A 17,285-nucleotide genomic window follows, 5' to 3' on the forward strand; every position below is an offset into this window, starting at 1 on the left:
AGAACATGCATTGGCATATTTATGTTATTGAACGCCTACTCTGTGAGGTGCGCGTGTGCAATAACTCAATTCGCCCTTGCACTCCTACTAAACAACACACTTTTTGGAAACTTTGGCAAAGGGTATAGTCTACCAAACTTAGTCCACTCTGTTCGCAATAGATTTTAGTTTTGGGAACAGAAAACTGTATTGTGATCAAATATTTCATCGATGAGAGCATTTGCAGAATGTTTCCCAAAATCCATCTCGTTCCATCTTCTCCCACTGCCGGCCACTTGGCTTCCTCTCACCACCATATTTGGTAGTGAGCGGACGCCACGCGGATGCTTCACTGTAATACATCCGGTGAAATGTCTTTATCATTGTTCTCATCTATGAGGTTAATGGCTAGCTAAATAGTATGTGTTGGGAAGGAGGATGTGTTTGACTGCGTGTCATGACATAGCGTTTTAGCCCATACATAGATTGTTAACTACTACGGTATTAGCTAGCTAGCTAGCTACAAGAACAGAAGTTGGCTAAAAGTTGTGCATTTAGCCTCCTCCTTCCTGGGTGAGTGAGTTGGTCTTTGGCTAACGTTAGCTAAATTGCAGCTAGCTACTACGTTAACTAGGTAGCAAATAGTGGGGGTAGTGGCTAAACTACCTGCGGTGGATTTGATGGTAGCCTGATTTGCAAACTGTTGCCGGTCTAGAAACGCTGGCCTGTTATCTACACAATCAGCCACATGGACAACTAGCTGTCGATTTAGCAAGCAAGATAGTGTGATGAACCAGAATTGCAACACAGTGGACCTGTCTCTTAATTTCAGTAACGTAGCTACAGCCAAAAGGTGAAGTTAATTGTAGGAAGCACAATGTTGTTAGCTAGCTAATAACTAACTCCATAACTGTTGGCTTCTAGCTAAGTTAGTAGTTATCAAAATGACTGGGGGAAGAGGTCTGAAGACAGATGTTTGTTGAGTGTTCAGGAAACTGTTGTAGAAAATATTAGATCAAATACTTCTCAGATACAGGAGCTTGTAAATTCAATTAGACTTTATTGCAAAAGTAACAGAAGCTGAGCAATTCCATGGAAAAACTGCCTCCTCATTCTTAGTGCTTGGCTTTTATACAGTTTTAGCCTTACATAACATCCTCACTCCACTTTACGAATCATGTTGTCTTACTTAGTTTCCATTCTCTTATTGGTTCAGATATTAGGGCATAGATTATATTGGTGGTGTGACATGCATACCCCTTAGCTAATGTTCCTGTCCAAAGGTCTTGACAAGTTCAGGCTGATGTTGTCTGTGATTAACTCATGTGCATGTCCAGTAGCCTTCACAAGATCAGATATAGGCCAGACCAGTCACGTCTTGTTAGTTTACCTTGCCTCATCTACACAGATTCTGCATACGTTCTGTTTTTACATGTCCAATGGAGAATTCAATGTTGATCCAGCATTGTACACTCACATGGGCTTCAGCCTTCATTCTGCTTACACATGTCTAATATTTAAACTTATATCGATTATTCTTTCTACTTCAAAGAGAACAGTATAGGTACTGAGAATCATCAGATGACTGGAAAATCTCCTACAAAACAAATATAGCCAGCTAGCGTGGTTTGTTGATGGGACGATAAGGTTAAACCATATTGCCAATGCTCATTGGTAATAAATACACAAAGCCAGACGTCCCTGGTGTTTTCCATACACATGTAACTAGTTAACTACTCTGTGAACTGTCCATTTGTGCAATGAAAGTTGGGTGTAGAGTGGAGTGAAATCCATTGTTCATCACATGATCACCACGTTGGCACGCATGCAGTGGACTATGGCAATTTGTTAGCTAAGTGGTGTTTACATTTAGGGCATAGCCAACAAGAGGTATGAAAAGGTGTAACCATTATATCTTGAGGACAGCAATGGTGAGAGATTTTGTTTCTTGTAGAATGTATGCATGTTCCTTTTCTGGATGTGTGACAATGGTATGATATTTGGGTTGGCTTCTTACTACTGTATAACATGATACAGAATAGTCAACTGTCATCTTACTCTATAAACAGTGAGTGTCCTCGAAGATTGAACAATATTCTGGAATGCTAAAACTACCCACAATGGGTGGGTTTAATCTTGAATGCTGATTTGCTTAAACCGCATTCCAGCCGGTGTCTATTCCACAAATTACCTCCGGCTAAATCTGTGCGTTAAAGTGCCTTTTTACTGTTCCATCTGACTGCGCAATCCACTGTCTCATCAACCCAGCCAGGCAATTTATAAACTTGATCTCCACTATAAAAAGCATCTAGACATTATCACATTTTATTTTAGACTAACATTTAGTTTTCAACAGCGGAGATTTGTATAAACCTTGTATTGCTGTAATGATCGAGACAGACAAGCAGACAGCGTTTCTCAGGCAGTCGAAATCATGAATTGGCTGGCATAATTTTTATGGATATATACAAAGAAATGAAAATAAGTCAAACGAAGTGCAGGTAGTTTGCACTCTTTCCAGCTTCAGTTTGAAGTGATTGTGTTAGCTAACTCCTCTGAACAACAGTGTCTTGACGAGTCAGCACATTTTCTATGCCAGGTGAAATCGCGCCTCCATTAGCTCATTGTTATGGATGTATCCAAATATACGTGTATGATAGCCTATTTATGGTATCAGAATTGTGATGGTATCAGAAATAACTAAGCTGCCCAGTACAATGGTGAAATATGTGTTCTGCTACAAGCATCTCTGCCTCTGTCTATTCTTCGTTAACTAGGCTAGATCGAAAAATCATTACACATATCCTCAGATGTTACATGAAACTTGAACTATATCATCAATTTGTAACAGGCGATAGAATTTTTAAACGGTTGTATGTTTTGTAGTAATCCCGCTAGATGCTGCTCATGAGTCAAACTTGCAATTGGTCTCTAAACAGCTCATGGCACAGACATTGGCTACCTGGAGCCAGAATCGAACATGTTTTTGTCTTTTTCTCTGCAGACGTGAATCTTCACAATTCAATATTTTAATGGTAATGCGTGTCTTGAATAAAATTGAGATGGAAGTGATCCATCAACCATGGCTTTATGGAAGATGAACGTACAACATTAAAATGCAAACACATGTCTGTAAATGATATGCAATTCTATGGGATGATGAGGGCTGCAAATATCTTTAATAGGACCTTTTTCCATTTCTGTGCCCTCCTGTAGATGTTAGAGCTGTGATGGTGGTGTGTCCCCTGCCTTCATTGTGACTCGTGTCCACAACCTTCCTCTCCCTGCCCAGTGTGTGCCACCATTTCACCATGACCCTGCATCTTCTCCTCGTCCTGTCCCCTGTCCTTGGGCTTCTGGTGCTACCTTGTCTGTCATCCCATGTGGCCAGCCAGTTCAGCATTGTGGCCAGCCAGACAATGACCGAGCAAACCCATTGCTCTGAAGCATGTAAGTTTGAATCAGAAAATCAACAAATCAGGTGTGTTGCCACAGGTGAAAAGTGAAAACACACATAAATACTATATCTTTGCTCCGACTCTATTATTTGACTGAAAACATCAAATATGTTGTGGAATGTACACCAGTTCACTAAAGCTCACCAATGTTTGATACATTGTCTAACTACTTCTCATATAAACGTTAGTCACTCATAACCTGAAGGAAGCTCTTATAGAAAAAGATAAGCTGCATGCATGCTACCTACCTACATCTCAAAGCTTACCTCTTGGATAAAGTGGGACCACTGCCGATATGGGAGTAGCCATAATGTTCTTTTTTCCCCCCAAATCACATCTTTCTACTGAAGGACATATAATTTCAAAGCAACCATGTGTTTCAGATTTAAGATGAAAGGGATTCTTAGGCCTTGCTGTGTTGTGTATGAGCCTGGCGCTGCTTTGGAGAGCGTTACCCCATGAGTCTAAAGGCTGCATTTACACAGGCATCCAAATTCAATATATTTTTTCCCACTAATTTGTCTTTTGCCCAATCACATCTATTTAAATCAAATATTTTTTGGATCTTATTGTTCAAAAGACCATTAATGGGGAATAAAAGATCAAAATTGAGCTGCCTGTGTAAACGCAGCCTTTGTCATGACAGGTTCTTCTTTAAATTAGTTCTTACAATACTTCTTGCTGCACCACCTGAGTCTGGTCAGATTTATGCAGCAAATGCATAGCTACATATAACCCAAAGGCAGTTATCTCCATGGGAGGAGTTAGTTGTAACTGGCCCAGCCTTCTTCCAGTTCCACCACATGATCCACCCTAAACACGCGACAGGGTTTCCGAGAGGCAATGTGGGTTTGAAAGTAGTAGGGCATGAAAACAAGGTCGCTATTACCATCTGGAAGCATGTAATGTGTGGTATGACAGAGAGCTATAAATACATAATCATTTCGCATTCCAGCTTAGAGACCTGTATGTTTGGGACACGTCATGCCCCTAGCATAGGGTGACCCCCTAGTAACTTAAGAGGAAGGGGGGTGAGGGGCCGTCTGCAACATTGATATTCTTACCCCCTCTCCCTGCTTTCCTCAACTCCCAACTCCACACTCTTTTCCTGTCCCATGTGGAACAGCTGGGGAATCATTAAAAACACAAAGCATCTGGCCTTCCAGTTAGTTTGCCATCACTGACCAGGAATGGCTCTCTAGGCCAAACTTTTTTTCTCTCTTCTTGCGCGATCATCATTTCACCTGAAGTTTTTAACCGCAAAGGAGTTTTGATTCCTCGGCGCCTAGCAGCAGCTTTAAAATAAAGCAGGAGAGGAGACAGACTTGAGGTCGCACAACTCGCTCTGCCTCCTCTCACATTGACTCCCCGGTGGGGCTGACTCCTCTCCTCGGTGCAGGCCCAGGGCTGCCTCCGCTCTTTTGCTTTTCCCCACCTGTTACCCTCATCAGTAGGTCTGCTCTGCAGTGGGAAGAGAGCCATCAGGCGTGCACGGCTGGATGTTGAGGCAGAGGTGTGTAACTGAGAGGATAGCTCCAGCACACGAGTTTGGAAGGGATCAAAGGAGGCGTAAACAGGCCTGTTTTTCTCCCATCTGTTTCTGTAATGGATCCCAGATCTCCTGATAAACACGGACAGTGGTTGCTGAGACTGTTTTTACTCTATTTTTCAGTACTACTCTTATTTCATTTCACGCTGACAACCTTAGTCCCTGTGGTGAACATTTTTAAAGGAATTCCCAGGGTTTTTTGCGGCAACTTTTTGGGAGGCATGTTTGGATAACTCCTGAGAAGTGTTATTTGTTGGCAAGCTATATTTATGTTGCCTACATAACAATCCTCTTGGTATGTTCCATTCTTCAGTCTTGAATTAATATACAGTACCAGTCTAAAGTTTGGACACGCTTACTCATTCCAGGGCTTTTCTTTATTGACTATTTTCAACATTCTAGAATAATATTGAAGATATCAAAACTATTAAATAATACATATGGAGTCATGTAGTAACCAAAAAAGTATATTTGAGATTCTTCAAAGTAGCCAGTCTGCCTTGATGACAGCTTTGCACACTCTTGGCATTCTCTCAACCAGCTTCATGAGGTAGTCACCTGGAATGCATTTGGAATTTCTTTCCTTAATGCGTTTGAGCCAATCAGTTGTGTTGTGTCAAGGTAGGGTTGGTATACAGAAGATAGCCATATTTGGTAAAAGACCATGTCCATATTATGGCAAGAACAACTTAAATAAGCAAAGAGGAACGACAAGTCCATCATTACTTTAAGACATGGTCAGTCAATACGGAACATTTCAAGAACTTTGAAAGTTTCTTCAAGTGCAGTCGCAAAAACCATCAAGCGCTATGATGAAACTGGCTCTCATGAGAACCGCCACATGAAAGGAAAACCCAGAGTTACCTCTGCTGCAGAGGATAAGTTTGTTAGTTACCAGTTTTGTAGTGATTCATATGTTGATGATGTAAAGAATATTTGCTGGTCTGTGGTGTGCGATGAGGAGCAACCAGAGGCTGCACTTGACGCATTTATGAAACTACTTATTCCAGTTACTAATAAGCACGCACCCATTTAAGAAAATTACTGTAAAAACTGTTAAATCCCCTTGGATTGATGAGGAATTGAAAAATTGTATGGTTGTGAGGGATGAGGCAAAAGGTATGGCAATTAAGTCTGGCAGCCCAACTGATTGGCAAAAGTACTGCAAATTAAGAAACTACATTTATAAAGAAACTACACTATGTAACAAAGAATGAATGATAGTAAAAATCTGGGGGCACCTTCAATTAAATTTAGGGGGAAAAAAGCTAACTTGGCTCCTTCATTCATTGAATCAGATGGCTCATTCATCACAAAGCCCACTGATATTGCAAACTACTTTTATGATTTTTTCATTGGCAAGGTAAGCAAACGTAGGGTTGACATGGCAGCAACAAACGCTGACACTACACATCCAAGTATATCGGACCAAATTATGAAAGACAAGAATTGTACTTTTGCATTCTGTAAAGTCAGTGTGGAAGAGGTGAATATTTTTTTTTGTCTATCAACAATGACAAGCCACCGAGGACTGACAATCTGGATGGAAAATTACTGAGGATGATAGCAGACGATATTGCCACTCCTATTTGCCACATCTTAATTTTAAGCGTACTAGAGAGCGTGTGCCCTCAGGCCTGGAGGGAAGCAAAAGTAATTCCGCTACCCAAGAATAGTAAAGCCCCCTTTACTGGCTCAAATAGCTGACCTATCAGCCTATTACCAACCCTTACTATCTTCTGGGAAAAAATGTGTTTGACCAGATACAATGCTATTTCACAGTAAACAAATTGACAACAGAATTTCAGCATGCTAATAGGGAAGGACACTCAACAAGCACAGCACTTACACAAATGACTGATTTGAAGGAGAGAAATTGATGATAAAATGATTGGGGGGGCTGTCTTAGACTTCAGTGCAGCTTTTGACATTATCGATCATAGTCTGCTGCTGGAAAGATGTATGTGTTATGGCTTTACACCCCCTGCTATAATGTTGATAAATAGTTACTTGTCTAACAGAACACAGAGGGTGTTCTTTAATGGAAGCCTCTAAAATATAATCCAGTTAGCTACCCTGGGGAATTCCTGATTCTATGTAGGCCCCTTGCTTATTTTTTTTTACTCATGACATGCCACTGACTTTGAGTAAAGCCAGAGTGTCTATGTATGCGGATGACTTAACACTATACACATCAGCGACTGAAATGACTGCAACACTCAAAGAGCTGCAGTTAGTTTCAGAGTGGGTAGCAAGGAATAAGTTGGCCCTAAATATTTCTAAAACTAAAAGCATTGTATTTGGAACAAAACACCCACTAAATATTTTAATAAATAATGTGGAAATTGAGCAAGTTGAGATGACTGAACTGCTTGGAGTAACCCTAGATTGTAAACTGTCATGGTCAAAGCATATTGATGCAGTAGTAGCTAAGATGGGGACAAGTCTGGCTATAATAATGCAATGCTCTGCATTCTTAACAACATCAACAAGGCAGTTCCTAGGTTTGTCACACCTTGACTACTGTTCAGTCGTGTGGTCAGGTGCCACAAAAAAAGGACCTAAGGCAACTGCAATTGGCTCAGAATAGGGCAGCACGGCCTGCCCTTGGATGTACACAGAGAGCTAATATTAATAATATGCATGTCAATGTCTCCTGGCTGAAAATCGAGGAGAGATTGACTTCATCACTACTTTTATTTATGAGACGTATTGACATGTTGAATGCATCGGACACCCATGCATACCCCACAAGACATGTCACAAGAGGTCTCTTCACAGTTCCCAAGTCCAGAACAGACTATGGGAGGCACAAAAGAAATCAGCCAAGACGTCAGAAAAAAATTTGTTGACCTTCACTAGTCTGGTTCATCCTCGGGAGCAATTTCCAAACGCCTGAAGGTACCACGTTCATCTGTACAAACAATAGTACACAAGTATAAACACCATGGGACCACGCAGCCGTCATACCGCTCAGGAAGGAGACGCATTCTGTCTCCTAGAGATGAACGTACTTTGGTGTGAAAAGTGCAAATCAATCCCAGAACAACAGCAAAGGACCTTGTGAAGATGCTGGAGGAAACGGGTACAAAAGTATCTATATCCACAGTAAAACTAATCCTATATCGACATAACCTCAAAGGCTGCTCAGCAAGGAAGAAGCCACGGCTCCAAAACCGCCATAAAAAAGCCAGACCACGGTTTGCAACTGCACATGGGGACAAAGATCATACTTATTGGAGAAATGGCCTCTGGTCTGATGGAACAACAATTGAAATGTTTGGCCATAATGACCATTGTTATGTTTGGAGGAAAAAGGGTGAGGCTGTGAAGCACGGGGATGGCAGCATCATGTTGTGGGGGTGCTTTGCTGCAGGAGGGACTTGTGCACTTGACAAAATAGATGGCATCATGAGGAAGGACAATGATGTCGATATATTGAAGCAATCTCAAGACATCAGTCAGGAAGTTAAAGCTTGGTCGTAAATGGGTCTTCCAAATGGACAATGACCGCAAACATACTTACAAAGTTGTGGAAAAATGGCTTAAGGACAACAAAGTCAAGGTATTGGGGTGGCCATCACAAAGCCCTGACCTCAATCCCATAGAAAATGTGTGGGTAGAACTGAAAAAGTTTGTGTGTGCAAGGAGGCCTACAAGCCTGACTCAGTTACACCAGGTCTGTCAGGAGGAATGTTCCAAAATTCACCCAACTTATATTGGGAAGCTTGTGGAAGGCTACCCAAAACATTTGACCCAAGTTAAACAATTTAAAGGCAATGCTACCAAATACTAACTGAGTGTATGCAAACTTCTGACCCACTGGGAATGTGATGATGGAAGTAAAAGCTGAAATAAATAATTCTCTACTATTTTTCTGACATTTCACATTCTTAAAATAAAGTGGTGATTCTAACTTAAGACAGGGAATTTTTACTCGGATTAAGTGTCAGGAATTGTTCAACTGAGTTTAAATGTATTTGGTTAAGGTGTATGTAAACTTCCGACTTCAACTGTATGTGGTGGAGTAGGGGCCTGAGTGCGCACAGTGTGTTGTGAAATCTGTGAATGTAATGTTTTTAAAATTGTATAAACTGCCTTAATTTTGCTGGACCCCAGGAAGAGTAGCTGCTGCTTTGGCAGGAACTAATGGTGATCCATAATAAATTAAAATACCAGTCTCAGAAATTGCAGCCCAAATAAATGCGTCACAGAGTTCAAGTAACTGACGCATATCAACATCAACTGTTCAGAGGAGACTGCGGGAATCAGGCCTTCGTGGTAGAATTGCTGCACAGAAACCACTACTAAAGGACACCAATAATAAGAAGAGACTTGTTTCGGCCAAGAAACACGAGCAATGGACCTCAGACTGGTGGAATTCGGTCCTTTCGTCTGAGTCCAAATTTGAGAATTTTGGTTCTAACCGCCGTGTCTTTGTGAGACGCAGAGTAGGTGAACGGATGATCTCCACATGTGTGGTTCCCACCGTGAAGCATGGAGGAGGTGTGGGGGTGCTTTGCTGGTGACACTGTCAGTGATTTATTTAGAATTCAAGGCACACTTAACCAGCATGGCTACCACAGCGTTCTGCAGTGATATGCCATCCCATCTGGTTTGCGCTATTATTTCTTTTTAAACAGGACAATGACCTAAAACACACCTCCAGGCTGTGTAAGGGCTATTTGACCAAGAAGGAGCGTGATGGAGTGCTGCATCAGATGACCTGGCTTCCACAATCACCCAACCTCAACCCAATTGAGATGGTTTGGGATGAGTTGGACTGTAGAGTGAAGGAAAAGCAGCCAACAAGTGCTCAGCATATGTGGAAACTCCTTCAAGACTGTTGGAAAAGCATTCCTCATGAAGCTGGTTGAGAGAATGCCAAGAGTGTGCAAAGCTGTCAAGGCGAAGGGTAGCTACTTTGAAGAATCTCAAATATAAAAAATATATTTTTGAATTGTTTAACACTTTTTTTTTTTTGTTGTTGTTTACTACATGATTCCATATGTTATTTCATAGTTTTGATGTCTTCACTATTATTCTACAATGTAGAAAATAGTCAAGCTCATGAATAGGTGTGTCAACAATTTCTTGCTTAATATTGGATATGATTTTGACTGCATGCAAGATTTCCTTATTACATTTTTTGTGTGTGTGTTTATTCCACAGGCTCACTCAATACGACATGTGATCATGCTGTCTTTTGGAAAGAGAAGTCCACCTGCTTTTTCTTGACATGTCCAAATTGCACCAAATGCAGCAGTATCTCCGTCGCTGACCTGATAAGGGAACAAGGTGTGTACACAATGCTTGGGTGGAGAATGTTTATTAGCTTCTTATTATCAATATGAATATTTTCTGTTGATATATCTAGTTACTGAATCTTTTGGTTTCCAGGGGTTGTAAATGAACCATCTATTTTGTGATTGAAATGCATGTCGTGTAATGCCTTTACATTTGTCACAGTATTTTAAATCTGTTTTTTTCCCCCAGAAACAGACATCAGTGTTTTTAAGAGAGAAGCTAAACATGTCATTCAGTCTTCAAGTTCCGTAACTCCATCAGAAAGCCAACATAAGAACCCTACTGTGCATAAATTGACAGTCAACAATAATGCCAATCAAACCTCTGCCCTCAATGAGACCCACTCTACCTCACAGCACAGCGATGCTGGTCAGGCTCCAACTGCTGGAGACTCTCCTGTCTTAACTGCATCTAACATGACTGCAGCACTTTTGCCAGCTCTCAAGAATGACACAGCAACTACAGTATCTGAGACAACCCACAAGTCAAAGGTCCAAAGCCCTGTAACAACCACAGCCACTTCAGTAAAGCTGGAATCTATTACTGTTATGACTCCACCAGCCATCCCACAGATAATAACAACAATCACCACTATGACTACTACTACCACCACAACAGCAATGCCATCTACTACCAATACCACCACAACACAACCAACTACCACCAAAACAACAATACCAACAACTGCCACCACAATAAAAACAACAGCATTACCGTCAACTACCACTCCAAAAACAACCACCACCGCAGACACGCCTACAGATGAGGAGAAGAAGCCGTCACCAACCGTTCCGGAGGCCCCCAGCTCTCAAGCTACCTCCAGAAACACCATGGTTCCTTCAACCTCCACTGCTGAGGTCAGCACAAAAAGGCTGGACGAAGACACCAACAGAGCCATTATAGATGTTGTTGCCGGCGAGATTCTGACTCGCCAGTTGGTGGACACAAGCGCTCTATTGGCTGTTCTGTTGTTTGGCCTCCTCTTCTTCCTAGTTACAGTTGTTCTCTTCCTAACACAGGCCTATAAGAGTTACAGGAGGAAAGACTACACCCAGGTGGACTATCTCATCAATGGAATGTATTCTGATTCAGGTGTTTAAAAGTGATAGTTGAGTGTTTACATTTCAACATGGTTCAGTTATTTCTATTTTTATATTTTCTTTATTGGAAAAGGGTTAATAACATACATGAGTTAAGAGATTGTCAATGTTGCAGCAGCCTTTGCCCTAGTATTGTATAACATTTCTGTCTTAAAGGTACTCCAGCATACAGAGATTATTCAAATATAAGTTACCCCTGCTCTTGTTTTTATTCAGGCCTTAAGGTCTTATGATGGGCCAATTCAGGCCATGGGCCAAAGTATCACCACAGTGGTTTGTTAGTCCTATATTTCTATGTCTTACATTTCTATGCAGATTAATATTCCACCTCCAACCAATAGGATTATGGCCATAGACTGTTAAGTATTCACTTTTTTAAAATGGTGAATATCGTTCTGTGGAAAAGGGGCTGAAAAGGTTTATTGATGTAGCTTTGTTTTCATCTCTGGTATTTCATTTATTGTAAATATTTCGCTTGTATGTATCCATTGCTTTGTGTACGTTTTGTTGGTAATTTTTCGTGCAATTTTCCTTTGTTCATGACTTGCATGTTTCCTTTGTTTACCATTCCTGTCCTTGGATTAAGATTGAAGGCCAAAATGAACGTTAAAGCCAAGGGAATTGTCTAGCCATTATGAACTCCATTCCATGAAGAAGAAGAAGGAACGATTATATGATAACCAAGAGAGACTTTCCAATGCGGAGGAACTTCTGTCAAGGTTGGAAATGGGTCTGAAGGCCTGTTATGTGCCAATTTAAATCTTACTAATGTGCTATTAGATATGTTATTTCCAGTAAAGAAAACAATTAAGAATGAAATGGATTTTTCTTTCATCCCCCCCCCCCCCACACAAAAAAAATGTCAGTGTAATTTCAGTGAGATGCATTAGTAGTCTTCGATTCTCTCAACTCCTGTAAGACTTTTAAGATGGCTGCACCACTGTGTATATGCTGTGTTTCAGGGAGAGATTCAATGTTGTTTTTTAGAAGGGCATATCAATCAGTTGGGACTGTAACATCCCACAGCTCTAGCCCAGTAATAGCTTCCTGGTAATATGATGCACATGTAATGTGTCTGTTTTTGTAGCGAAAGTTTGAAGGTCTGGACTACGAATTAATTGGCAGAGAAGAAAATGAGAGCGTGGAGGTGGTCCGACACCTTTACAATGCACACGCCAGGGCAGCATTTATTTTGAGGGAAAACAAAAGCTGAAAAGGGAAAACATGGATTCCATTAGAGTAACATTTAGGAGAGAACTGCCTTGAGATGCCAAAGGTTGTTATGTTTCTCGTTTGCTTCTCTGCTTACTTCTCTCTTCATGCCAATGCTTTCTAAAAGTTCTTGTTCAAACAACCATTACTGTGGACTTATCCCTGTTCCACACAGTTTTCCAGTGATAGTCCCGGTCCACACAGGGTCTAGTTTCTCAATTTCTGAGAATATTTGGCAATAAAATAGCATTTTTGCCTCATGCAACATCACTGCCAAAGAACAGTTTTCTGCATTTAGTAGAAAAATAACTAACAATTGGTTACTACAGTATCTGCCATACCCCAATATATATTGCTGCCAATATGAATATATTTGGTGTACTTCAGTGTTTGGGAATGTTCTATTTGCTCTAGTTATGGGTGTTTTGTTCTCAGTATTGAGCTGTAACTGTCAAATCAGAGAGAGCAGGAAATCAGAGTCTCCAGTACATGCGTCTGCAATATCTGCAATATGAATACCTGGTAAGAAGCTGGTAGCCAGGGGTTTAGTGATAAGCTCGCTGACATGATACCTGTATAAGCCTTTTGTTTTGAGAGGGCTTGTCCCTCATGGACTGCATTACTCTGTGAGGGGTATTTGTTACACTGAGGCGTGGGTATATTACTGCAAACCCAATATTTATAAGCAACAAAGACCAATGGAAAGGCAGATTTTTTTTATTTGTGGATAGGGCCCAGTGGATCAAAGGGAATGCCACAGGCTATATGGTGCAGGTGACTGTAAAGGCAGGCTTCATTACAGCATATTTCTCTGGGCTGGGAATGGTTTCCTGCCTCACTCACACGCACTGAGAGGGACATATGCTTCTACTTTTCCTCTTTCGAGTTCAGGCCAGTTGGAGAACCTTAGCATTCAACCCGACGAGTGCTTTTTCTGCCAGGTCTATGGCCTAATCCTGTTTGCAGTGCCTGGAGTCTTGTGAAAGAGCAAATGGTTTCTCATAAAAGGACTTTTCTGTTATTGCATTATATATAATATGGAGAACATGGGTAGAAGTAACCTAGTAGTGACCAAGTCCGTGTGCCTTGTTTAAAATGACTTGTTTACATTCTGTGGCCTCAGACACATTATGGGCTAAGTGCAATGTCAGCTAAGCAAATCAAAGTGCAACGCGCATTTGGAGACTGATATAGATAATATAGGTTTATCTAATAGTAAAGAGTTATTCATGCCAAATATCCTCTGTGCTGATGCAGTATAGCCTACTGGCCATTTGCTGTAAGGAAGTGTATACCCTTCTATAGCCTGCAGATGTTGTAGATAAATCATCCTGCACTGGACCAAGATGGACTCACTTTGTCACTGATGTTTTGACATCCACTGTAGCCTACACAATATATTTTACAGGTCAAAATTATTCTCACTGTCACATAAAAATGTACTACATTATCTTTGATTCTAAGCCTAAAAACACCAATCATTTCAATATTGACTACTTTATATGAAGTCAATATTTGACGGACACGTAGCTTGTTACGGAAGTATATTTATTGGAGCTGTCAGGTGATTTTTAAAAATCAAGTTTTACATTACAAAGACTGTTAAATCACCAGGAAATCAGCTCAAAGTGGTTTTAATGTAGGAAATGTGTACCCAATTATTCCCATGCATATATAGAGAAGCATTATGTGATCACATCCAAATGTAATCAAGAATTGAAATTATTATGTTTTTTTACTATGTCTGTTTGCGCTTCTTGCGGTCATTGTGCAGTACACATTATTTATAATTATGTTCCTGGTCGGCTCCCGACCTGCCGATCAAGAAAACTGAACGTAATTGGGCACCCCTGGCACAAAGCACAGATTATCCATTACATGGCGCAGATATTCCAGTGTACACTGTAACAATGAAAATAAACGTCTTCAAAAATGGAAGGCAGTCGGGAGGCAAGATCAGGTGGGACCATTCTAGCCAATGAGAGGGCAGATACGCTTGTGAACAACAGGCACAAGTCCGATATAAAGTAAATTTTCTCAAAGTTGCCGGGATGTGAAGAGTCCTTCTTATGTCAGTACACTCGTAAGAAACTACGCATTACGAAACTTATGTTCGATCAAATAAGCCACACGTTGCAAATATGCCGTTACATTTTTTGTCAACCAAATTCGACATTCATTGTCCTCCATACTAAAACTCCTCGCTTCGTGAGCGGAAAAAACGCCACCTGCTAGAGAAGATAGATTTTGGGCCCAGTTATCCCTCTCGCTTTGCCTCTTCCTCTCTGCATAAAGTAACTGTATGTCTAGTGACGTCATCTAATTTCCGTTGCCATTCTCGTCAGTGCCTCTACAATCAAGGCAGGCTGGAGTAGCTTTCCAACAAAAGTATAAAAAGTATCGACTAAGACTCCCGTTCGGATTTTTAACTTTCTTTTGCACAAATAACCCGAATAATGGAGTCGGAGTTATGGAATTAAAGCCACGAGCACTAGCAATGGACGTTCTTCTTGTGGAATTACTGTTTTATAGCAGCTTGCTCTCTCTGGTTCATGGTAAGTAGCATTTTTTTGTTCGGACCCTGCTCGGAGGTGGCAAAGTTCTTGGAAGCAATGTGGCTATATCTACGTGATATGTGAATGTATCTCGCTAGAGGTCGGTAGTTATAGTAGCCATAAGTTATATTTTAATATTTTAGAGTTGAATAGAGTCTAGCATGTCTTGGCGTGTATTTTCTTTTAAATATTATACGTTTGAGTCTTTTCTTTCCAAGTTGGATACTGACTGTGTGGCAAGAAAATCGCAGGAGTTCACTCAAGCCGAAACTGTCTCGCGCATTTGTGATGCTTTCACACTGTATCAGTAATAGTGAAATGTTCAAAACCCAAAATATGAAATGAGAGACATTATTTTGCGCAACTTTACTTAATTATTGAGGGGAACCGCAAAAGTTCATTTTAGAGCCTATACTCCGAGGCCTCAATGTACTGCGATTGATCGCCGGTGTCGGGTGTCATTTGGGAGTCCTTGATTTTCTGTTTGTAAGTGCGAGAAAGTTTGTGTGAAAGTGAAGGACAAGTTGTTTCTCTTTTTTTCCCCAAAACTTTTTGAAGTAGCAAACCACAAATACCCAATGAGATGGGTGTGAGAGTTTTTCTGAAGGTGCCCAAAAAATCCTTAAACAATGAATAGGCAAACACATATTTTGTAAGATGGATCATCAAACCACTAACAAAATGCATTTGACCATTTTACATACATATTTTTGTAAATACTAGGAATCACAAAAAAACATCTCTCAAAGTCTACAAGTGGGTTTAGGTCTATAGATTCTTGTTTTGTGTGTACGTTATTAGCCAGCTGTTTCCACTAGGTTGACTAGGGCTGAATGCACTATATATAGATTAAATTATTAGTTCACTTTTTATCGAATATAGGCTGGCTATGCCTAGAAATAAATCAATACAAGATTTCTGTATGCAGTTTAGCATGATTGTACACAATTAGAGTTTGAAAGAAGTAGAAAGTGAATATTTTGGGGTTTTATGGCCATTCTTTTAAATAGAAAATGGCAGATTAATGCCCACTTAAGGTTTTTTATCCTTTTCCCCAGCATTGATTTTGGCAAATTATCATATACAGTCCTTCAGAATGTATTCACACCCCTGGATTTTTTTTACACATTTGTTGTTTTACAGCCTGAATTGAACATGTATTAAATTCAGATTGTGTGCCACCTATCTACATACAATAACCCACAATGTCAAAGTGGAATTTTCTTTTGAGATTTATATTTAGAATTAAAAGCGTTAATGTCTTGAGTCAAAAGTATTCAACCCCTTTTCTAATGGTAAGCCTAAATACGTTCTGGAGTAAAAATGTGCTTAACAAGTCACATAATAAGGTGCATGGACTAACACTGTGCAATAATAGTGTTTAACATTATTTTTTTAATGACTACCTCATCGCTGTACCCCACACATACAATTATCTGTAAGGCCCCTCAGTCAAGCAGTGAATTTCAAACACAGATTCAATCACAAAAAACAGGGTGGTTTTCCAATGCCTCGCAAAGAAGTGCACCTATTGGTAGTTGGGTAACGTGTTTTTTTAAAATTATAAAACAGACACTGAATATCCTTTTGAGCATGGTGAAATTATTAATTACACTTTGAATGGTGTATCAATAGATGCATTCACTACAAAGATACAGGCGTCCTTCCTGATTCAGTTGCCGGAGAGGAAGGAAGCTGCTCAGGGATTTCACCATGAGGCCAATGGTGACTTTAAAACAGATTAATGGCTGTGATAGAACTGACGATGGAATCAACATTATAGTTACTCCACTATACTAAATGACTGAGTGAAAAGGAAGTCTGTACAGAATAAAAAATATTCCAAAATATACAGCCTGTTTTGCAATAAGGCACTGAAGTAATACTGCAAAAAATGTGTCAAAGAAATTAACTTTTTGTCCTGAATGCAAAGCATTATGTTTGGTGCAAATCCAACACATTGAGCACAGCTCTTCATATTTTCAAGCATGGGGTTGGCTGCATCATGTTATGGATATGCTCGTCATCGGCAAGGACTAGGGAGTTTTTTATTTGTATAAAAAGAGACTGAATGTAGCTAAGCACAGGCAAAATCCAAGAGGAAACCTGGTTGTCTGCTTTCCAA

The 17,285-nt window shown here is 40.3% G+C and overlaps 2 protein-coding genes across 5 annotated transcripts in view; both read left to right on the plus strand.

Moving 5' to 3' along the window:
* Window positions 1–360: 360 nt before the first annotated feature.
* Window positions 361–12,212, plus strand: c9h11orf24 (chromosome 9 C11orf24 homolog). Of its 3 annotated transcripts, none has more exons than XM_071326269.1 (4): window positions 361–552; window positions 3,196–3,429; window positions 10,159–10,284; window positions 10,483–12,212. In XM_071326269.1, exons 2-4 carry the CDS (start codon window positions 3,291–3,293, stop codon window positions 11,391–11,393), a joined length of 1,176 nt encoding a protein of 391 aa, XP_071182370.1. In that variant the 5' UTR covers window positions 361–552; window positions 3,196–3,290; the 3' UTR covers window positions 11,394–12,212. The 3 variants fall into 3 exon arrangements, with proteins under 3 accessions (XP_071182370.1, XP_071182371.1, XP_071182372.1); XM_071326270.1 differs by lacking the exon at window positions 361–552 and adding an exon at window positions 623–832; XM_071326271.1 differs by lacking the exon at window positions 361–552 and adding an exon at window positions 1,890–1,910.
* Window positions 12,213–14,718: 2,506 nt separating this feature from the next.
* Window positions 14,719–17,285, plus strand: part of lrp5 (low density lipoprotein receptor-related protein 5) — a 51,267-nt gene continuing 48,700 nt past the window's right edge. The window contains exon 1 of one of the 2 annotated variants that reach the window (XM_071326273.1): window positions 14,719–15,160. In XM_071326273.1, the coding sequence (XP_071182374.1) occupies window positions 15,076–15,160 (85 nt within the window). In that variant the 5' untranslated portion in view covers window positions 14,719–15,075. The remainder of the gene's footprint in view (window positions 15,161–17,285) is intronic. The other variant, XM_071326272.1, reaches the window with a different exon arrangement.

Source organism: Salvelinus alpinus, chromosome 9 (assembly GCF_045679555.1).
Source record: "Salvelinus alpinus chromosome 9, SLU_Salpinus.1, whole genome shotgun sequence".
Taxonomy (NCBI): Eukaryota; Metazoa; Chordata; class Actinopteri; order Salmoniformes; family Salmonidae; genus Salvelinus; species Salvelinus alpinus.

What these genes read in the sequence shown, in the direction of transcription:
- c9h11orf24 (XM_071326269.1), top strand. Translation starts at nt 3,291, where the DNA reads ATGACCCTGCATCTTCTCCTCGTCCTGTCCCCTGTCCTTGGGCTTCTG. An exon ending in AACCCATTGCTCTGAAGCAT is followed by an intron (nt 3,430 to 10,158) that starts GTAAGTTTGAAT and finishes TTTATTCCACAG; the next exon opens with GCTCACTCAATACGACATGT. An exon ending in TGACCTGATAAGGGAACAAG is followed by an intron (nt 10,285 to 10,482) that starts GTGTGTACACAA and finishes TTTTTCCCCCAG; the next exon opens with AAACAGACATCAGTGTTTTT.